The 24,398-nt window shown below is 41.3% G+C and overlaps 1 protein-coding gene across 7 annotated transcripts in view; it reads right to left on the reverse strand.

The window, feature by feature from the left end:
- The window catches only part of tenm3 (teneurin transmembrane protein 3), a 266,186-nt gene that overhangs the window by 134,506 nt on the left and 107,282 nt on the right, over window positions 1–24,398 (reverse strand). For 6 of the 7 annotated variants that reach the window (XM_063475648.1, XM_063475647.1, XM_063475646.1 and 3 more), the window contains one exon: window positions 948–1,215. In XM_063475648.1, the coding sequence (XP_063331718.1) occupies window positions 948–1,215 (268 nt within the window). Of the gene's footprint in view, window positions 1–947; window positions 1,216–23,848; window positions 24,020–24,398 lie in introns of all 7 variants that reach the window. The other variant, XM_063475649.1, reaches the window with a different exon arrangement.

Below are 24,398 nucleotides of genomic sequence, written 5' to 3' on the forward strand. Positions count from 1 at the left end.
AAAGTGTCTGAAAACCAAACAGCCTTTAACAAAGAAGCTGATGTGCTGCATAGACTCTCAGTCTGCCTAAAGAAAGCAGAACATGAGTGAACGGTTGACAGTTAAGTGATTTCAGGAAACTTTACATTCAGAATAGCAGCATGTGTTCATGCTGGTCTTCTGTCAGACTGCTGGCGAGCATGCTTCACCCTTACTGTGGTGTACTAGCGAGAGCTGAGATAAGTGACACTAACAGACTGAATAAAGTGATTAGGAAGGCTGCTCTGTGATTGGCTGCAAACTGGACACTTTTGAAGCTGCGGTGAAGAGGAGGTCACTGAACAAAGTGTTATGTGTAACAGACAACCTCGACTAACCTCTGCAGCACTGACAGACAGGCAGTGAAGCACTTTCTCTAACAGAACCATTGTGCTCCACTCTCACAACGATACCACATACATGGGATAAAGTATTTCTTTCCTAGCTTAATTAAGTCTTTAGACAAATAATAATAATAATAATTATGTTGTTGTTGTTATTTTTTTTTTATTTTGTTTGTTTCTAAAATGAATTCTGCAGAGTTTAAGGACTTGGATCCGGACTGTGTTGTTGCTTTCATCCATCCGTTTTCTTCACCTTCTTCAGTAGGGTGAAGCCTATCCCAGCTGCTGTAAGGTGAGAGGCAGGGTAACCCCAGGATGGGGCGCCAGTCTATTGTAGCTACGTATAGTTTGCTGTTTTTCCTCCCACAGTGTTTTTCTGTTATTCTAGCTACGTTTTGATTTTCGGGGGACTCGTTCAGGATGTAGAGATAAAACATTCTGTTTAAGGACGTCACAGCACACTGGGAAAGCCTGATGAGGCGTCACACAGTTGGGTTACACTGTCACTGTGATAATGCTGAGAGGCTACAGGTTAAGTGTGGAACAAAGACAAGTGAAGTAAGACGGCTGAAAAAGACAGTTTACCTTGTTTCCAGAGGTACATTGCTACCAAGCACCCAGCTGTCTTGCAGCGGGACGCTCTCGGGGGGCGTGGTCTGCAGCTCTGCTGGTGATTGGCCGGCCACAGGGGCCGGGCTTCCAGTAGGAGGGGTTAGCTGCCTCGTGGAGTTCAGGGATTGGCCAGTGTGATGTGTGGCGCTCAGGGCTTGGCTAAGAGCTGTTACTGAGGGTTGTTGGCGATGAGGGGGTGGTACCGGAGGGAGGCTGGAGTTGTGATGATTGGACGGTTGCTCTGTCAACAACAGAAGAGAGAACAACTCATCTTTACACACGTGTAAATCAGTGGCACTAACATTGGTAGCGTTGTCTTTTTAGCTGACTGGAAGGGTCCTTAAAGCATCTTTCCCCGAGTACTGCTGTCGTTATAATTCCTGTAAATCAAACGGATACATTTAGATCATATTTCACGTCACAGTCTCACCAAACAGTCTCTCATCTGAAGAAATCCGTCCTTAACGAGAGAAAATAATGTTAGCCACAGACCGTTTTTAAGCAAACAAAGCAAGAGCTGGCAAAAAAGCCAACACTTCTTAACCTAAGACAGTCAGTCCGTCTACAGATGCAACGGCTGAAGAAGATCAGAATTCAAAATGTGATGTTATTATTATACCACGTCTGGATGATTGGTATAAAGGCAAATTTCCCAGATGATGCGGTTAAGGTTGCTGAAGAGTTATAATGTTGATTTTTTAATATCACTGGATGTGAGTGCAGCGTCAGTGAGAAGTGTAACTAAACACTACACTTGGCTCAGCTAGAATGAATACAGCTCAGTGGCTGGCCTTCACAAAGCTCTGCTCCGATTCTGTAAAAATATTTGCTCAAAGCTGACCCGGGTTCAACTTTTCCTCACTGTTTTTGTCCCTTTGCTTTTCAACTCCCCTTTCCGTCCTCAGGGTACTGTGAAGGAAATGAATGGCAGTCCTGGAATTTGATTTGCATAAAGAGCATCAGATCTCCATTTCCCAGCCCTGCTGTTATTCTTTCTCTGCTGCACTCAGCGAGGAAAACAGAAAGCAAAGAGAGAAGCGAGGGATATGTGCAGGAGTAGTTCTTCCTCTCGCTGCTTCGTGTTCTGTTTGCCATCTTAATAACTGTTCCAGTTATGCAGACTTTACAGGCTGAATGCTGAAAACCACATACGAAAAGTGTGAGTTTCATTATGACTATTTAGGCCTCAAGACTATTATTTGTAATTACTGCACCTCCTACAAACCCATACATTTAAAGACAACTGCAAGTATTACTCTGTGTGTGATGGGCAGGGCTAGTTACCAGTTCTTCTGCACACAAAAACTGTCTCGGTTTTTGTGTGACATGTGTGACGCGATCAATAGACTGCGTTTAATGGGGCGATCATGGCTCAAGAGTTGGGAGTTCGCCTTGTAATCGGAAGGTTGCCGGTTCGAGCCCCGGCTTGGACAGTCTCGGTCGTTGTGTCCTTGGGCAAGACACTTCACCCGTTGTCTACTGGTGGTGGTCAGAGGGCCCGGTGGCGCCAGTGTCCGGCAGCCTCGCCTCTGTCAGTGCACCCCAGGGTGGCTGTGGCTACAATGTAGCTTGCCATCACCAGTGTGTGAATGTGTGTGTGAATGGAGATGTAAAGCGCTTTGGGGTCCTTAGGGACTAGTAAAGTGCTATACAAATACAGGCCATTTACCGTTTAATGGCAGATTCTGGGATTTGCTTTTGCCAATCATTTCTTTGTACAACTCCAAATTCATGTCTAATACATCATATTCATAATAACAATAATCACTTTCGTGTAACATGTAACACAAAGATGAAAAACCAGCGTCACTACTCAAAACGTATTAAACTCAATATTAATCAGTGAGTCTAAAAGACTCGACATGAATCATCAAGCAGGCCTGTGTTTCACCACCAAGTCAGCAACATCCAATCAGAATACTGCCCATTTTTTTATTTAAATATTCTCACAGCTGAAAATAACATTTTGGACTCGGAGCATGAGGGAAAATCTGGTCTTTCCCAGCTGATGGCACCACTGGTCAGTTTAGACCCTGTGATGAGGCGCTCATGCACTTTCACTGTAGCACCCCTAAAAGAACTCATTAGTAGGCAATAACAAAATAGAGTAACATCAGCAATAACAACGTGTTTTAGTATTATTCTGTGACATTGTTGTCTAATTATATAATAGTCCAGCGTTTCTGTTGGAGAGGGTACAGGTTAACAAAAACAGGTTTAACCGCCCAGCGCACACGTACAAATAAATGATAAAGAAGATGAAAATGTTATTCCACGACACAAGTCGGTGCAGATTCAAAGTGTAAAAAAGTTTTTGCTTATTGTGTGCAAAATGTTAGCTAATGTAATCAACGGCCAGCAGCAGTCTATATTGTCTATATTGTTCTATAGTTGTTAGTGCTGTCAGCGTTAATCTCGTTAAAATGACATTGATGCCATAACCGCACTAACGCAGCAAATCTCCGTTAGCCAGTTAACACGGATCACCCCGTGCGAGGGCTGCACGGCCTCAACACGTTAGTGCGGTTAGCTCGTTAACGCGTTAGTGCCGTGCAGTTGTAAATCCTGTTTATGTTTACCTTTTGTTTTACATTTCTGTTCCTATCATTTAACACTGTTCTTGTTGTTTTGTGTTGTAATGTGACCTTGCACGTTTTGAAAGGTGCCAAGTAATAAAATGTATTATTATTAGTAGAAGTATGTTATGAAAGGTAATCCATGCCCTGCTCTTATGATAACTTCAGTTTTTTTATGTTGTTTTTTTAGTTGAATATCACATGTTTGTGTGTGACTTCAGTGCAGGAAGAGAGAGAGCTGATAGTGAAGTCAGGTGGGAAAACATCAACTGTTGACTCAGGTTTGATCATTAAAGTGTGCACCAGGTTGAACTGGGGTTTGCAAAAGTGAAAACAGTATGTTTGCAAGTAGCATATTCCATTAAAATGATCTGCTAAGCACTGTGTGCAAGACACTATGACTGGAACACAGTTCACACAGTCCAGATAGACTAACCAAGGATACGATATCTGCACTTCCTACTCCCACTCCACGAGCTGATTTCTCAGCACTTCCAACTTCTAATCGAGTACATACTAAATACAGCACTGTGCACAACTCCATCACAATGACTTCACATTAAACCACCACAATGTCCTGTTTTTGTGTGAATGTTTGCTGTTTTTGCTGCTGTTTTCATGCTCATAGGAAACTGTAGCTGTCTCCATTTTACATCCATCTCTCTGAGCTAGAGGCTCGCGGCTTTTTTGTGGTGGTTTGCGCATGTTCAGAAACCTTTCATCCTTTATGATAAGATGATTTCAGACCAGTGTGCATGTCAAGCTGACCCTGGCTCTGCTTTCACTGCTTTGATCAGTTATGACCTGTACTGTGTGTGGAACACAGTTAGCATTACCCAGTAAACACGCTTCAGTAATTTAACATCATAACAGGCGAGTTTCCTCCCAACTTTCATGAACTTTCATGTGAGATGTAGAGAAGATGAGTTTGTGAAAAAGTTGTTTACTCCTCTAGTCTATTAGGAAGTAAGTAAAGTTTATTTATATCGTGTCTTTTACAGATACAACATTCATAAAGTGCTGAACAACAATTCAGACATGATATCAACAAAGAACCAAACAAACACATACATAACAAAAGAATAACAAGGCCTGATTAAAACAGAAAAGTTGTTCATTTTTTGTTTTTTAAAAAGTGCAGAGTTACGCGGAGCTGGAGTGGTAAACTGTCCCAGAGCTGCAGACTGAAACGCTCGGTCCCCTCGAGTCTGGACTCTTGTCTGAACAGCTAATAGGTTTTGAGTTTGTGAGTGGATACAGCGAGCAGCAGTGTGTTTAACAAGAAGTTGAGACAAATAGTCTGCAGCGTGTCCATTTAATGCTCTGTATGCAAGTGTGAAATCTTAAAACGAGTTCTAAAATCAATGTTGAGCCAAAGTAAAAACAAGAGTAACACAGGGGTAATGTGAGCTGTGTCTGGGTGCAGCAGTTTGTGCTGCTTGGAGGAAAAACAGAGGTGATTTCTTTAAGCCAGTAAAAGGGGAATTACAATAATCTAAACACAATGATACAAACACAAGAACAATTTTGTCCATTTCAGAGGAGGAGACTACAGATCGCAATTTGGTAATGTTCCTGAAATGAAATGTGAGATAGAGTTTATATGTGAAAGTTCAATAAAGAATCAAACATTACGCTACGATTACGAACACTGGTCGCAAAAAGAAGCAATCAGTTGACTTGTGTGCATATCAGGAGGAGCAATAATCGTGGCTTCAGTCTCATCAGAGTTTAAAACAATTGTTGGAGAGCTGGTCACTAATCCCACATACAGAGTCAGCCAGGGCAGACAGCCTGTGCAGCTGGTGAGGCTTAAAAGACAAGTAGAACTGAATGTCATACATAAAAATAAGAAGAAATGCACCTAACACCTAAAAACAGAATAACAATCGACCCAGGATGGAACCCTGAGGAACCCCACAGCTTAAACAAGCAGTGTCTGCTCACCCTAACAAGGATGTCCTCCTAGATCAGCGGTCCCCAACCTTTTTTGCGCCACAGACCGGTTTATGCCCGACAATATTTTCACGGACCGGCCTTTAAGGTGTCGCGGATAAATACAACAAAATAAAACTAGCAACGGTACCGAAAAAAAGAAGATTTATTCATAACACACGTGAAAAGACCCAGGAAAACCGAGTTAACGATAAAAACGATAACAAAATAATGCTGAAAACCGATAAAAACCCTGAAAACCATACATTTCACACCTGAGCCTCAACTCTCGCGGCCCAGTGCCAAACGACTCACAGACCGGTACCGGTCCGAGGCCCGGGGGTTGGGGACCGCTGTCCTAGATAAACAGGAGGGAAACCAATTGAGTGCTCAGCCAGAGATCCCAGCCATAACCTTATTCTGGTCAACAGTATCAAAGGCTGCACTGAGGTCAAGCAACATGAGCACAGAGCATCAACTTCCTGCATCAGATGCCATTAAAAGATCATTATAGAGCTTTAAATCAAATCAAATCAAATCAAATCACTTTTATTGTCACATCACATGTGCAGGTACACTGGTACAGTACATGTGAGTGAAATTCTTGTGTGCGAGCTTCACAAGCAACAGAGTTGTGCAAAATACAATAACGTAAAACAAGCAAAATATAAAAATGGCTAATCTAAAAAGTAATAAATATATGTACAATATGTAAAGGTATATACATTACTGAATGTGTATACTAAATATGTTTTTCTACGTGTGTGTGTTTGAGTGTGTATATAGTATGTATATACATGTTTTACAAATGAAATAAAGTAAACAATAAAATAAGATATATAAAATATACAGAGGTTGGTATGTGCAGAACAGTGGTATTTATATACAGTATGGAGTGCATAATGTTGAAGTTCCAGTAGTGAGGGTGAGGTGTCTATGAAGTGTTCAGCAGTCTGATGGCCTGATGGAAAAAGCTGTCTCTCAGTCTGCTGGTACGGGACCGGATGCTGCAGAACCTCCTTCCTGATGGAAGTAGTCTGAACAGTTTATGGCTGGGGTGACTGGAGTCCTTGATGATCCTCCCCGCTTTCCTCAGGCACCGCTTCCTGTAGATGTCTTGGAGGGAGGGAAGCTCACCTCCAATTATCCGTTCAGCACACCGCACTACTCTCTGGAGAGCTTTGCGGTTGTGAGCGGTGCTGTTGCCGTACCAGGTGGTGATGCATCCAGTGAGGATGCTCTCAATGGCACAGCGATAGAAGGTCCTGAGGATGCGGGGGCTCATGCCGAATCTCTTCAGTCTCCTGAGAAAGAAGAGGCGCTGCTGCGCCTTCTTCACTGTTTTGTTTATGTGTACTGACCACGTAAGATCCTCAGCCAGATGTACACCAAGGAAGCGGAAGCTGCTCACTCTCTCCACAGCAGCGCCGTTGATGGTGATGGGGGTGTGTACTCCTCTGCACCTCCGGAAGTCCACTATCAACTCCTTTGTCTTTGCGACGTTGAGGGTGAGATGGTTGTCTTGACACCAGTGGGTCAGGGCGCTGACCTCCTCCCTGTAGGCCGTCTCATCACCGTTGGTAATAAGACCCACCACTGTAGTGTCGTCCGCAAACTTCACAATGATGTTGGAGTTTCTAGTGGCCGTGCAGTCGTAGGTGTAGAGTGAGTACAGGAGAGGGCTCAGTACACACCCCTGTGGAGCACCAGTGTTCAGTGTGATGGGGGATGAGGTGGTGCTGCCCAGTCTGACCACTTGGCGTCTGTCAGACAGGAAGTTAAGGATCCAGCTGCAGAGGGAGCTGCTCAGTCCTAGATCCTGCAGTTTCCTGTCCAGCTTCGAGGGAACGATGGTGTTGAATGCTGAGCTGTAATCTACAAACAGCATTCTCACATACGTGTCTCTCTTCTCCAGGTGTGACAGGGCAGCATGGAGTGTCAGGGCTATGGCATCATCAGTGGACCTGTTGTGGCGGTATGCGAACTGTAGAGGGTCCAGTGAGTCGGGTAGTGCAGAGCAGATGAAGTCCCTGACCAGCTTCTCGAAGCATTTGCTCACGATGGGGGTCAGGGCTACGGGTCGCCAGTCGTTCAATGAGGAGATGGTGGAGGATTTGGGTACAGGGACGATGGTGGCCATTTTGAAGCAGGCTGGGACTACAGACAGAGAGAGGGAAAGGTTGAAGATGTGTGTAAACACTCCAGCCAGCTGAGCCGCGCATGACTTGAGGACGCGGCCGGGAATCCCGTCCGGACCAGTAGCTTTGCGTGCGTTCACCCTCCTGAAGATTAAAGGAGCAGTTTCAGTGGAGTGCTGCTTTTAAAAAGCAAAGGACAGAAATTTGTAGTGTGCATAATAAAGTTGTCCAAATTGATTTTCGGCAACTTTTTCTGATAATTTGCTAATGAATGGTAACTTTGAATTAGGCTGGTAATTGCAAGCAGAGCTGGCTATAATGGAATTACCTCAGGATGCTTCAAGTAAGACGGAGCACAACGTTGCCTCAGCGAGCAGTTAGTGATAGAGAACAGTACCAATGCCTGTGAGACATCCAAACAGGAAGGAAGGAGGTCAGATCTCTAAAGAGGGTGATGAAGGTTTCATCTTAACGATTACAATAAGTCATTCAGCGTATCTGGAATGACTTACGATCAACCTGATCCATAATAGGAAGACGATATTACGCAGGTACCAAACTGGACCGAGTCCAAAGTCCTCACATTGTAATAAAACAAGGAAGACTGGAAATTCTTAGTCACAGTACCACAAAAATTTGGAATAATACTGATTTTTACCTGAAAAGAAACTGTCACGAACACACGGCAGACCCGTCCACACATTCATGCTTTTCAGCATCTTTATTCTTACTCTCTGGTTGCTGCTTACAGCCGGGGTGTCCAACTCCAGTCCTCCAGAGCTACCGTTTGATTCAGCTGTGTTGGAGTGCATCTAAAAGCTGCAGGACAGTAGGTCTCGAGGCCTGGAGTTGGACACCCCTGGTTTACACTGTCATGACTGCAGCTTTGCAGTTCGCAGCCACTCATACACACCAACAACAACAACATTATTCAGGACCCAGCACAGACTTTAAGCTGGCGAGGCCTGACTGCAGATGCCATGTAGGTGCATCCGCCTCCCCTGCAGCAGCATCGCAGACCACGCCCCGCCACAGAAACCAACACATTTCAACTTTTGGGTATCGACAGGAATTACCCATCTTATGTATCATCTCAACACTGACTTCAGGACAAGGATATGTAACAGTACTTTCCATAAGAGCAACAGTCCAACATTACTTCACTTCTTTAGTACAAACTATTACAGAGAATCCACTACACTTAGTAGAAAATGTTTAAGATGGGACTAGTTCTTTCAGAAATTTCCTCAAATTGCACTGAAAGCACAAGAGACACTGCAAATCCATCCAAAATAAACTGGAAACAAGTTATTATAGTCGTCTCCACCCTAACCACCATCTCTCTGGCTGCTGGGAGGCATCTGTAAATCTATAAATGAATGCAAATATTCATGAAATATCAATGACAAAGGTGAGAAACAACTCCTAATAGCTTTAACTGTTACTAAGAAAGTAATCCTCAAGAAGTGGAAATAAAGAAATAGAATAAATTAAGGAATGGATGGAAAAATCAAAGTGATGAAACAATGGAAACATTTTCTCAGATTATGTTTTATTGGATAAAAGTCTTCAACTAAAATAACAAATTTGTTTTGGTACTTTTTTAAAGCATTGCCATTGGCTGAAAACCAATGAACCATTACTGCTGTTAACACTATGTTTTCTTATTTGTGTTTATTAAATAATAATAATAAGAATCATTGCCATCATCATTATTGTCATTACTATTCTTTAGGTTGTCATCAGTAGTATCATTATGATTTTCTTGATGTTTTTCTTTAAAATGTATTTACTTATTTAACTTATTAACATTCAGACACTAACTGCTACTACAGTCCTACAGTCCTACAGTCCTACAGTACTACAGTACTACAGTCCTACAGTCCTACAGTCCTACAGTACTACAGTACTACAGTCCTACAGTCCTACAGTACTACAGTCCTACAGTCCTACAGTCCTACAGTACTACAGTGCTACAGTACTACAGTGCTACAGTGCTACAGTCCTACAGTACTACAGTGCTACAGTACTACAGTGCTACAGTGCTACAGTACTACAGTCCTACAGTACTACAGTACTACAGTACTACAGTACTACAGTCCTACAGTCCTACAGTACTACAGTCCTACAGTCCTACAGTGCTACAGTGCTACAGTACTACAGTGCTACAGTGCTACAGTACTACAGTCCTACAGTACTACAGTACTACAGTACTACAGTACTACAGTCCTACAGTCCTACAGTCCTACAGTACTACAGTACTACAGTCCTACAGTCCTACAGTCCTACAGTACTACAGTACTACAGTCCTACAGTCCTACAGTACTACAGTCCTACAGTCCTACAGTCCTACAGTGCTACAGTGCTACAGTACTACAGTGCTACAGTGCTACAGTCCTACAGTACTACAGTGCTACAGTACTACAGTACTACAGTGCTACAGTACTACAGTCCTACAGTCCTACAGTACTACAGTACTACAGTACTACAGTCCTACAGTCCTACAGTACTACAGTGCTACAGTACTACAGTGCTACAGTGCTACAGTACTACAGTCCTACAGTACTACAGTACTACAGTACTACAGTACTACAGTCCTACAGTACTACAGTACTACAGTACTACAGTCCTACAGTCCTACAGTCCTACAGTCCTACAGTACTACAGTGCTACAGTACTACAGTCCTACAGTCCTACAGTACTACAGTACTACAGTCCTACAGTACTACAGTCCTACAGTCCTACAGTACTACAGTACTACAGTACTACAGTACTACAGTCCTACAGTCCTACAGTACTACAGTACTACAGTCCTACAGTCCTACAGTCCTACAGTCCTACAGTACTACAGTACTACAGTCCTACAGTCCTACAGTACTACAGTACTACAGTACTACAGTCCTACAGTCCTACAGTCCTACAGTACTACAGTGCTACAGTACTACAGTCCTACAGTACTACAGTACTACAGTACTACAGTCCTACAGTACTACAGTCCTACAGTCCTACAGTACTACAGTACTACAGTCCTACAGTACTACAGTCCTACAGTCCTACAGTACTACAGTACTACAGTACTACAGTACTACAGTCCTACAGTCCTACAGTCCTACAGTGCTACAGTGCTACAGTACTACAGTACTACAGTACTACAGTACTACAGTCCTACAGTCCTACAGTGCTACAGTGCTACAGTACTACAGTCCTACAGTACTACAGTACTACAGTACTACAGTCCTACAGTACTACAGTCCTACAGTCCTACAGTCCTACAGTACTACAGTACTACAGTCCTACAGTCCTACAGTCCTACAGTCCTACAGTACTACAGTGCTACAGTACTACAGTCCTACAGTACTACAGTACTACAGTACTACAGTACTACAGTCCTACAGTCCTACAGTACTACAGTGCTACTACTACTGCATTACTATGTTTGTGTTTACTGAGTCTTTTCTCGCTCTCTGCCTTCCTTGTATTGCATTATGTTTACTATTCAGTGCTCTCTACATCCTTACCACTGCCATTGTTTTAACTATAACCGTTACCACATGCAAACACTACTATTCAAACCCATTTACATCTAACAAGGTACAGGGACTTGTCCACTTTGTCTTCCAACTAGTTGTGTTTCATAACGTTTTGGTTCATTATACATGAAAATCAGACAGGATCACTTGTGCTTAGCCAGAGGGGCAGTGGAGTGTCATAAAACAATTTTCCATGGGCAGGGTTGTGGATCAGCTGACCCAACAAGCTTTCTAGCACTCTTTTATAAACTAGCTGCCTTCTCAGAGTGTGGGAGTACTCTTAAAAGTGAATTCATGAATTCAGCGTAGACAGACTGAGGACATCAGTAGAGAGACCAAAGAGATCAGTGGAGTGGAAAGCAATAGATGTGTGGAAGGGTTCATTTTCTCAACACATCATAGACTAGAAGAGCACTACATACGAACAAATCAATTTCTACCATATAACTGAGTGTTCAGTTCATTTCACTGTTTTTAAACATAGCGCCAAATCACAACAACAGTCACCTCAAAACATGTTATACTGTAAGGTAAAGATGCTACAATAATACAGAAAAAACCTCAACAATCAGATGACCCCCTGTGAGGTTCACTTTGGCCACAGTGGGAAGAAAAACTCCCTTTAAAAGGAAGAAACCTGCTGCAGAACCAGGCTCAGGGAGGGGCGGCCATCTGTCACGACGTTATCGGTGAGGGGACAAAGACGAACGGTACGCTGTGGAATCTAACAGCAGAGATAGTGTCTGTCTCCTGAATCCAAACTGGGAGGTGGTTCCACAGAAGAGGGGCCTGAAAACTGAAGGCTCTGCCTCCCATTCTACTTATATGAATTCTGTCAGACACTGTATTTCTATAAGAGTAATTATAAGTGTAAAATTCACACATTATGCTAACGGGCCAATTTATCAGCCCTCCCAAATGCCAACTGAGAAAAGATTAGAGCCAGGCAAGAACATCCAGCAGTTTGCAGCATAACCTAGTTAAACTAACATAACAATGCATGTGCTTCACTTCTCTGCATAGTGTACAGATGCCCTTATATGTTAATCATTTCTGGGACACAGTGAGTTACATGTGACCACTTGTTATACAAGTCTGATTGCCAGCATATCCAAAATACTCCCACAAACATACTACATAGCAACAATATATCTATAGTGTGTTGATGTGGACTGTGATATTTAAAAATGAAATATTTATACTGAATCAGTAACACACATGTCTGTCCCGACTGTAACAACCGAAAATAAAATAAATACATAATTATAATAAAGGTCAATCAAATGGACCAATATGGCAAGGCCATGATGATCCACTTGGTAAAGTAAATCCGCTTGGCATCTCTCTTGGCCTTAAGACAACAATTCTGATGGCTAAAGATCCAAACGGGACAGGGGGAAAAAAAAAGAAAAAAGTAACACACATGTCTGCTTTTATACGGCAACGGTTACACACTCTCATGTCACATTCATGCATGTTGTCTAAATTAACTGTTACTTGTTTTGTTTTCATTTATACATATTGCAATACCATTAGCATAATCATTACAAATCGTTACTGTAGTTAACCTCATAAACATAACTAAGCACTAACGCCCATCTCCTCTGGTGAAAAATACTTCTCTCTGTTGTTAATATCTGGATGAGTAAATGCACACTGTGAGTCAAAAGACTGTAAAACCTGCTGACAGCTTAACAAACATTTAAGAAAAAATTATTTTTCTAACAATCGAGCTTTATAAGGAGAAAAGAGGATTACCAGAAATATTTTATATATCCCAGTGGAATAAAGATTAGCCCAAAATTATATAATTATCTATCTGCATCCATGGGTGTTCAACCTTTGATGGCAGGCAAAAATGTGTATTTTGCTCTATATTGTAGCTGCATGAATATATCTAAACACAGGATATGTTACTTCAAATACACCAAATTAATCCTTGTTGCAAAAGAAAAAAACCACACCAGACTGGAGAGTCAGTTGGTTCTTCTAATGTGAGTGTTGTTACTACATCAGCCCCCCCCTCATGCCCGGAAGGAGGAAGAAATTATAATAATAATATATGAGGAAGAGCAATAATGAAGGTCTCTCAGTCAGGCTGCTGCTTTAGAAAAAAAATAATTTCAATTTCAACAGCAACACAATTTGACAAAACAGTCATCAGAGTAAAACATCATTTTTCAGAGCCTTACTTGACTTTCTAATTCATGTGGAGGAAATCATAACCATTGTAACTCATTCATCTACGCATCTTCTTATCTATTTATCTGGTTATGGTAGGTACTTCCAGGAGGTCAGCTGACCTGAGAGAGTGACAGGGTGTGTGGGGATGAAGACGCGGTAAGGCGGGGCAAGAGTGTGAAAGCATTTCAAAACAAATACAATAATTTTAATAAGAGCTCTAAAAGACACATGAAGGTTGTAATAGGTTGGTAGGTCAGTAATAACAGGTTTAAATAAACATCAGTTCAAATCAGTTGTCTTTGTGCAAAGCTACTTCACAACCACAGCTGCTTAACGCCGCTTTATATTCTAGGGACAGAGCCCATGATATTAGAAAGAATACCCCATCCATTAGAGGACCACGTATGAGCACCTGGTGACAGAACCGGGCTCAGGAAGGTGCGTCCATGTGCCGTGACCGCTTGGGTGTAAGGAGAACGAGAAAAGACACAAGGCACACGAGAGAGAGAGAGACAGCGTTTAACACTGAACAATGATTAAATGCAACAGTGTTGTATAAACACAGAGTGAAAACAGGGGAGTGAAGAACTGCAGTGAAGAGCAGCCTCAGCTGATTGCAGCATAATGAAGGGATGGTTCATGGCCACCTGATCAACTCTAAGCTTTTATCTAACAGAAACGTTTTCAACTCAATCTTAGAGGTAGACGAAGGGTCTGCCTCCCAAATCCAAACTGGGAGCTGGAGCTCAATAACAGGAAGCTCTGCCTCTCTTTCAACTTATAAAACTATAAGAACCACAAGTAAGTCTGCAATTTAAAGCAAAGTGGTCTATTAGGAGGATATAGTACTGTGATGTCTGTAAGGAATGACGGGGCCAGACTATTCCAGATGTTGTATGTGAGGATCAAATTCAGTCCTGGATTTCACTAGAAGCCAGTGAAGACAAGCGAACATGGGAGAAATATGATCTCTCTTTCTAGTTCTGCCTGAACTCTTGCTCCAGCACTCTGGAACAACTGAAGGCTTTAAATCAAACAAGCTAAGCTTTGTGGAGCATTCTGTCATTGTTTGTATAAAGTTGAACACGAAGATAAAAAGGAGGTTACAGAAAGAACAGGAGGTGACACAGGAAGTCAATTAAAAGTTTCAGAAGCCACAACAATAGTTGGCTGAGGTGGACTGAGAACAACACAGACAGGAAGACAGACGCAGCGGCTGAGGCAGATAGAAAGAAACAGAGAATACAGAGAGGGCACGAGAGTTAAGACTTGTGTTTCTTCAAGCGTGAAAACTCATTCCACCTCTGGACTCCCAGCAAGGAGAGAGAACTGATGTAGGCCTCTTTTCCTAACCATGGTTAGCTTTTGTGGGGCATGTAGACGGAGAGTGTCCGTCTTTGCTCACTGAAGGCACCTTCTGCCTTAGCAGTTAAACCTGAGCACCCACAAAACCAAATAAAAACCCACAGAAACATTTGCTTTGTCAGAAAGACCAGCTTAGGAAATTCTAAATGAGAGGTTACAGTTACAGAAGCCAGTGGAACAGAGGCTTTAGCATGGACATGGTGTCACGAACAAGAATGGGAAAAAAAGCTTAATGGCATTTTAATATAGACAGGAAATGAGCTAAATACCAAAGGTCCACTCTAAACTGAACAAGATCAGCTGATTAATTGATGAAATCACATGCTGATTTATTTCATTTTTCCTTTTGTTTCTTTTGGCACGTTGTTCTCAACTGCACTGCAGCTCTATTGTTTAGACAGAGTGATAGGTAAGGCTGTGCACGCACTAATAAACTCTGTTTTTGGTGTGTTTCTACGTGCAGTGTAAGTGTAGTTTCAGGATATTTTCAGGGTTATTTATTGTGCTGTACGGAAGTTGTGCAGTGTGAAATCTGTGCATGTTAATATTATAGATTTTAAGAATAGTAGATTTGTATGAGCTCTTTCACCACGTGTATGTGTTATCCTTAACACCCTTCTGTTGTAATAGTTATAGTGAAGATGGTAAAGATGTCTAAGTATATTTACAAACTTCAGGGCATAATAATTCAAATGTGTTGAAACCAGTGAACAGCAGAAAACGTGAGTGTTTGGCTTTGGTATTTATTTATAATCACACCAATAAATTTATTATGTTGATTCTTTTAAGTGGGCAGCACGGTGGCACGGTGGTTAGCACTGTTGCCTCACAGCAAGAAGGTCCTGAGTTTAATTCCACCATCAGGCCGGGGTGTTTCTGTGTGGAGTTTGCACGTGCTCTCGATAGGCCCTTTTAAGTTTCAAACCATCTATATGTAAATGCATTTGAGTATTTTTCTTATAACTGCTGGATAAAAATTTTTATATTTTTACTTAAATGACGATTTGTTCCTGTCAATCACTTTTTATTCTGCACATATCTGAAGTGACCATATTCAGCACAGCACCTTTAAATTTGTCATTTACAAATAATACTAATTTCTGTATAAATTCATTTGGAATTAAAGACAGCAGTAGCGTGTATACAAAAGAAGGACATAGCAAATGTGTTGTCCCTTTGGATTGGGATTCTTTTTGGAGTCTTCTTGTTACAGTTTCGCCCACTATTGTTGTTTTTTTAAATGAAGAAATGGCCACATTTGGATGAAAGACTAGACTGCAAAATTCTCAGCAAATGCCAGCTGGTTGCATTCACTGCATCCCCAGCAGCTGGTATGAAAGGAGAAACTTCACGGGCTCTAAACTTGCTTTTTTAGTGTTTTCAGTCCTGGAGACGTCTGCTTCCTCACACAGTACCTGAAACAAAACGGGACAGTATAGCCGAGAAAACACAGACTGGGACCAGAGGCTGGAGCAAAAGGTCATTTTGCTGTTAAAACAGTGTTTATAGAATTCTAATGAGCTATGACTGTCTTTATTCTTAAGCACAGTCTGAACTCTGTATATATACACACACACTCATTTAAATGTTTGAATAAGTGGTGCTAAAGGATGTAAAATATCTTAGTTTATCAGGGCAAAGGGCTACGAACTTCTCATTACTGATCGTAATTAACAGCAATCGGTGATTTCTCTTTCCCAGCATGAAAGGGATTTGTTTGGAAACACTCACTGGATCGACCAATACCCAGAAGTCCAAGGAACTCAGTGAAGATTGAAGAAGGAAAATTATAGATTTACACAAGCTGGGAAGGTCATTTCTAAACAACTGCAGATTCCTGGATCATCAGTTCAAACAATTGTCTGTAAGGACGAGTTATCTGGCTGTGTCACCGTTTGCCAAGGTCTGGAAGAAGACCTGTACTGTCACCCTCATGTTAGAAGAAAATGCTTAGGAATGAACCAAGAACCAGCCTGTCATGAACTGGAACACCACCACGTCCACAGTGAAGCAAATTTTACATTTGAACTGAGAGGGCGCTGAATGTTACATTCGTGCCAAAGCAACAGGGGGCAATATCACCCTAACCACAAAGCAACATCACAAACAGAGCTGAAGGTGCACACCTTTGACACTGAAAGATACGATCTCAGTTTTCCTTGTCTACATATAAACGCAGAAACTGAGCTTTCGAAACTCTTTACCTGGTAGGGGTTTCTTGAAAAGCTCCATTTACAGCGATGATTACCAGCACACCTATGCATGTTTGGATTTATCCTCGTGCCTGTGATGCGTCTATACAGACCTTTGACCTCAACTGTAACATAAAATCTAAATGTGAGGACACAGAAGGATACGACGTCGACAAATGAGTGAAATAACTTGCAAAGGCAGCCTCGGTGGCTTAGAGGAACACAGTCTCCCCTATTAATGACCTGGACAGAGAGCAAGAGTTAAAGGGTAAGAGGGGGGGGATACTGAGAGCTGACTTGGCAGGAGAAAATGAGGGTGAGAGACACAGAGAGGGAGGAGAGGGCGGATGGGGTCAGTGCACTGGTGCAAAAATAAAGAGAAAGAAATGAGCAGGACTGATGAGAGGATCCAGAAAAGGGTGCAGCTGTTGATACCAAAGAAGTGAGTGGACGAGAGGACGGGAAAGCAAGAGAGAGTGTGGGAGTGGGAACAGAGTGATGACGTGGATGATGATGAAGTCAAAAAAAGGGAGCAGAAAAGTAAAAAAAGAAATTCTAATTTATAGCTCTTAATAGTGCTAATTTATTATACACACAAATTTTCATGATACAATATTGTATTGAGGACAGATAGAATGGTACATCTATATAAAGCATCTTTGTACTCGGCTGAGTACTCTTTCTCCTACAAGTCTCACTCACCCAAACACACACACATCCATCTGGGCCTGAACACCTTTTTAACATTTGCATACACTCTGGTGGAAACATCACAGAAAACGTGGGGCCCAGGAGGCTTTGGCATGTGGACTAAGGGATCAAACCACCGACCTTCTGGTTAGTAGATGACCCGCTCTGTCACTAACAGTCACCCCTGTTTGAAAAAGTACAACATCCATCGATATAGGAGGCAGCTTTAAATCTCCTTATTATAAACGTACTGTATGATTCACGTTAGCACTTTATTAGGATTTTTTCTTCAATCGGACTAAAAATCAGCTGATAAATGAAGTCTTTTCTTTAAAATACTGTGGAATCAAACTGTGTTTAAGTTTAAGCAGTACTAATATTACTAATATCCTTTTTTTGCACATAACTGTAACTTTGATTGGTAGAAATGGGAAACCATAAACAGACAGCAACAGACAAATGGCAGTTCTGATTTTCAGGATTCAGGGCTGTGGTTCATTAGAGGGAAAAAGGCCAACAAGAAGAAAAACAGTATTTTAGCTGGAAATTAAGCAATAAGAGATCTAGAGAAGTCATATTACAAACTTTATTATTCTTAAAATCTCTGCATAAGTGCCAATAAAAGTAAAAGTCTGACAAAATTATAGCTATGATCTACAGAATAACATATTTGGGTTCTTTCTAGAACTGTTAAAAGTTAGAACAGTGTCAGAGTGCAGCCTGCTGCTGAGGGAACATGACCCATGCTTTCGCTTCTCTCTTCGTTCTCCTTTCACTTTGCCTTAATTCCTCCACGCCTGTCGAGTTTTCTCTTTTTCCTGCACCCTCCACTTTCTCTCAACGTCTCTTTAATTTCTATAAATTTTCACACACAGTCCTGAACAATAATTCTCCAGGCTGTCTGAAGAATTGTTCATTTCATTTTCAGTCCAGTCCTTGTAAAAAGTGAAAAGCACTAAACTCTCAGTATTGTTTCTATACATAACAGACAACTTAGCAAAGAACCAGTTTTAAATGGTAGCTTTAGCTACTTTGATACTAGCAGTAACCTTTGTTATATTTTGATCATGAATGCTCATACACTCATCATCTACTTTGCACTTGTAATCATTTCTTTGAGTTGTTCTTTTTCAGGGCTGGAATGATTGAGATAAAAAAACCAGACATGAACCTTTAATGCTGCAGAAATGTTTCTGTGCCCTTCCCCACATCTGTGCCTCAGCATAAACCTGTCTCAGAGGTCTACAGATCATTCCTTGGACTTCATGATGTGGTTCGTGCTCTGACATGTGCTGTCAACTGTAGGATCTAATGTAGACAGGTGTGTGCCTCTTCAAATAACACGAGATAGTCGGTGGAAACTGGATGGACCTGAGCTCAATTTTGAGTGTCAAGGCAGATGCTGTGAATGTACATGTTATATTTTGTATTGGTACTGTGTGTAGATTTTGTAAGATGAATATTGAATTTAATCAATTTTGGATTAAGGCTTTAACATGACAACATGTGGAATAAGTGAAGGACTTTGACTACCTTCCAGATGCGCCGTGCACACACCCCATTTAATATCTGGTTAAATGTCCCTTAATAATTTGCACCTCATGGTAACCATCAACAAGCTTCTGGCACAGCGCTGTCTGTGACCACTCGTCTTTGCAGAACTGGCAGAGTTCATTTCATTTTCTTGGTTTCGGTCCACAAATTTGCAAAGCAACGCTTTATTTACATTTTATAAAGCATCAACTTTTTTATAACTAGGGTTGTACATGTGTTTAGCATGACAGTTTGACTCTCTCCATCCATCTTTATTCACTTATCCAGTTCAGACAGATCGCCAGTCTGTTGCAGGGCTAACACAGACAAACATTCCCACCTATAGACAAAGTAGAATCGCAAGTTAACTAACTCCACTAGCTGCCCTTTATTTATAAGACAGCATTTCCAATAAGCCCTGTAAGAAGCCAGAAAACAGCAGAGCAAAGAGAGACAAGGGTGAAGATGAATTGGAAAGAAACGCCATAAATTACAATCTGAGTTAAATCCTCAAAACAAAATGTTGCAGTATATCATTTCATAGTCTGGATAGTGCACTTGCGTGACACACTCTTTCTTTTAGCTCTCTATCTTATGACTCTCTTCCACTTTATCTCTTTGTCTCCCTCGCTCTGTCTTCTTTTCTCTTTGTGTGGAGCCTGCTACAACAGTTTGATTTACTTAAGTGGCTCCATTCTGCAATCAGCCTCAGACAAGAATTTTCTGTGTGTGTGTGTGTGTGCGTGTGTGTGTGCGTGTGTGTGTGTGTGTGCGTGTGTGTGTGGTTTAAACCCCAGCCACCAGCTACTAGTCTGAGGTTCATTAGCCTGATCAATCATTCAGTCTCGTCTCTTCTCAAATATTTTCTCTCTTTCTATTTTTCTCTGTTTAAATCTAATTGATTCATTCTTATGTCAAAAAAGTTTTCTGCTTTTGTTCCTGCTTTTCTTCATCCCTTCTTTTCGCTGGCATCATCGATTAGGTCTGGTGTTGAGAAGTATTTCGTGCCCTCTCCTTTCTCCATCTCTTTCTTTCAGTGGCTCATTGATTGTTTCTGGTGTTGAGCAGAATTGCCTATTTGGTCCTCAAGTAAAAAGCACTAAGTGTTATTCACGTTCCTCTCCCCGCCTTGGTCTGACCTCCCTTTTGCTTTCAGTGTAGACGCTGTCGATAAGCTTTGGAGTCATCCCACCATTTGCAGAGAAACTTTCCATTTTCTCTGTTGCTTTTTCCTGTCTGAGGAGATTTCCTTCTCCTCGCCCTGTAAAGGCCGGCTGGTGAAGGACGCTTGTCTGTTGCCCTCTGATGCCAAAATACCAGCGTGTGGAAGAAGGATGAGCTATTAAGTTGCCTTAAAACAAATGGCACTCATTTTTAAACTGGTTTCTCTAATTTTAAAAATGACATTTGAAATGGAGCCCGGTGAAGTGGACAGACAGTGTGGACAGTGTGTTCCTTCTATGTTCTTCACATTGTAAAGATAAGATAAGATTAGCCTTCATTAGTCCCACATGTGGGAAATTTTTGGTCTGTTCTGTTCTTCTAAGGATGATTGTCAGTGTTTTCAATTGTTATTGGGATTTTTGATAGTATCAAACTTTAAGTTACTCCAGCCCGTTCTCACTCCCGAGGCGTAACATACGATTTGTCAAGTCCCGAGGCGTTCCTGAGGAACGTGAAAGGTGACCTTCCACGTTCTTATGCTAGCGCCGGGTTATGGATGAAATCCAGTAGAATGAGGCTCCCGTGGTAAAACACGTTCCAGCCATGTATTCCAGCCCTGACCCGAACCTTAACCAGCATTTTAATGACGTTAGACAGTGTTTCCAAAGCGATTTAAGTAAAACAAACGCACATGTGTAGATTCATTCCAAACGGTTCTCATGTTTCCTCATTTTTCCGATCTCGTAATATAAGGACGTGTTGGGTGCGTGGAAGTGTAATATATCGATGATTTGTCACCTAGTGTAAAATGTTACGCTTTGGGAATGAGAACGTGTTGGTGACAAAATTCTATTTGGAATGATTTATTTTTTGTGTGAAGACTTTGAAGTCTAGTGTCTGGGTGCATTACTCCCAGCTAATATGTTACACTATATGAACAAAAGTATGGGCCTAATCTTTGAAATCAGTGCTTTCAATCCAATTGCTACAGGTGTATAAAATCATACAGCAAGTCTGACTTAACAGAAAGAACGGATTGTTCTATGCTGTAATAGGATGCCAGCGTTGCAACAAGTCAGGTCATGAAATTTCCTCCTTCCTAGATATTCCACAATCAACTTAGTTGGAAAGGAAACAGTAAAGTGTATAAGATTCATCAATACAATTAAAACAATTTGAAATTAAAAACATTTACATTTTACAGGTACAGTTGGTTACTGAATCATGCAGGGCTTCTGGAGTGATGAATCTAAATCTGAAGTTATTGTAAACATGTATGGAGGAGGTCAGCAGAGAGTGTCTACAGGCATCTATAAAATACAGTGGGAGCTGTCATTGTTTCAGGCTACGTTTCAACCAGCGGTGTTGGGGAGTTTGGCAAAACAATGAATGCCATCAGATTTGGAGCCACCATGCAACACCATATGGAAAGTGTCATATTGCAGGTTCACTGTTCAGCATGAAAACGATCACAAATACACTGACATGGATACCTGATAGAAAATCACTCACTGGAACATTATCAGTCAGTGACTGGCCTCCTACGAGCCCAGGCTGCAACCTTATTGAAGGATTAAGTTGGGATCGACTGGACAGGCAATGAAAAAAAAAAGCTGGAAAACTTTGGAATGCTCTTCAAAAAGCCTGGAAAATTCAGTTCAATTCAGTTTTATTTATATAGCAAAAGTTCATAACAACAGTTCCCTGAAAGCAAGTTTCAAGCTCAATAAAACTGTAAAAACTATCCTTTTGCCTGTTCTAGTGTATTTGCATGTAGGTTTTTACATGTTTCAATAAAGCACTGCACCTCTTTCCCATTTTCCTAACCAAATATAAAGACATGAGGGGTGGTGGGGGCTGATATGTAATGTAAAATGAGTCAAACAAAGCTTGTCTTAAAAAATGTAAATGTATGATATTTTTGTAAATGGGCCCGATGTAGCTTTCAACTTTTTGAATTTTTCGCTGAGGCAGACTGGCCGGCTTTCTAAACTGAAGAGGTGTTATTTCCCACTCTTTATGATGCTTCAGTATTTGATTGACATCCAACATAAATATTTTTCAATGCTTTCTCCAGCTTCTTTCTATTGTAAGGGAAGGTTAAAGAAATAAAAGGCTGGCTTCCACATTAGTGCAAGAAAATATCAGCTAAAGACCAAATAAAGAAATAAGCACATACTTTTTTAAAAAGGACAAGTGGAGATAGTAATATCTTAAGACGTTTTACTGAGTATTGATTAATTAGCTTGGACCTCATCTACCTCGGGAAAGGAGGCCCACACAGACCTTCAGTCATTACACGAGCCTACGTCGTGCTGTTTCTGATCATGTTTAGATGATGCATATATAACTATAGTTCTCTCTGTTACTCTTATACACATGTCTCTTTCTCACCTTCTTTCCTTCCAGTTATTTTTCCTCTTGGTTTCTCCCCTTTCACGGCCCCTCCTGGTGTAGTCTGAGTAACTGTGGTTACCATAGTTCCTATCTTCAGACTATCACAGTCTGTTTCCTATCAAACTCCCAACTATGACCAACTCAATAAGGGGCCATTGCCTAGTCAAAACAACTCAGCATCTGGTGCTCGTCACTATCCACAGGCAAACATATCTTGGATCAGCTGCAGTGTTTCGAGCAGCCAGACTATGGTCGTCGTCTTCATGCTCCAGGATAATACTAGCACAAACATGTGGAGAGACACCAGGAGAAGCTCTGTCATTAAATGGATTTTATCGAGAAATACGTTTCAATCAAATTTTAAAAAGAAAGAAGCTGTCATCAGTGAGGTATAGTAGCCTTTGTTTCTCTGCAGTTGTGACAAGAATCCAAAGTTTTGGATGTAAGCAGCTTTTTTTTCTGTGCTGTGTCTCAGTTTCCAGTTTAAAAACATCCAATCGAGCCTATCCTATCATATCAGCTACAGAAACACACTGGGGGCAGGGATTTTATCAGATAAAGAGTGATAAAAGCCATGCCCATGCCCAGAATTGCTATTACAATCAAATACTTGCTAAATGATATTTGATTGTTGTAGCAATCAAATAATAAAGAAACATATTTGAAAAGGTCTAATGTACAGGTATTTGGGTCCTGTAGTTTTATTCGGCCTTTTGTTTAGTCACACTGCTTGTATATGAAAAAAGAACTAGAAAGGATGTGACAACATATTCTGAAGAACAAAATAAAAGTCCCATTTTTAAAACGCTTCACAGACAAACTGTGTGTTTGACACAGACAGTCAAACAAGAAAACAGCAGTCACTGTTATATTTACCACTTGTAATTTATAGATTAGTGACCTTTCGCCACACTCCCAAATCTACATGCTCTCTTTTGTGTTAATAAAATCCATCAGCCGCTCTGTGACAGCAGATTAATGTTTAGGTACAGAGGCTTGGAAATAAAAACATGCAAGGAGAAACCACGACAAACACAGGAAGCTGCCTAACTTCCACCAAGTCTGTTACCCTGGGAGTCACTCTACAGTCATCCAAATAACCAGCTGCAGCTCACATACTGAATCCAAAATGAGTGCATGTCTTTAAAAAAAAGTCTAAAGTCTCTTTACCATATGTTACGGCTAAGTACAACCGAGCAGCATACTCCTCTTCCTCCTCCTCCTCTTCCTCTGAGTTAGGCTCAGGTATGTTGGCTAACAGCAGGTTGTCGTGCGGATTAGCTGACTGTGGATGTGATTGGTCAATGACAGATGGGCAGGAGGGGGAGGGCATGGGAGAACCTATGAAAGACCACATGAAAGAAAAAAGGATGATGAATGTGGAGAATGAACAAAAGTAACATTGAAATCTTTGAAAAAAGAAACGTCTGAACAATGAAGTATGGTGATGCTTGCTGATGGTGTGACTTAATGTTGCTGTTACACTCAACACATAAAACACACTGACAGGTGTGTGTCTTTGTACTACACAGTAAAATAACAAATACAAGTGATCTTAAAAAAATCTATTCATCAGTTCTGTTGTAAGAATATGTGAGCAGCAACAATCAATTAGAGCTCATGTGCAGCATCGCTTCCACTGACGTGATTAAAAAAGGATGGTCAGGCTCAGCACCACGTAAAAAAGGCTCTCATGCTGCGCCTGCACGAGACCAGTCTC

Source organism: Pelmatolapia mariae, linkage group LG6, assembly GCF_036321145.2.
Source record: "Pelmatolapia mariae isolate MD_Pm_ZW linkage group LG6, Pm_UMD_F_2, whole genome shotgun sequence".
Taxonomy (NCBI): Eukaryota; Metazoa; Chordata; class Actinopteri; order Cichliformes; family Cichlidae; genus Pelmatolapia; species Pelmatolapia mariae.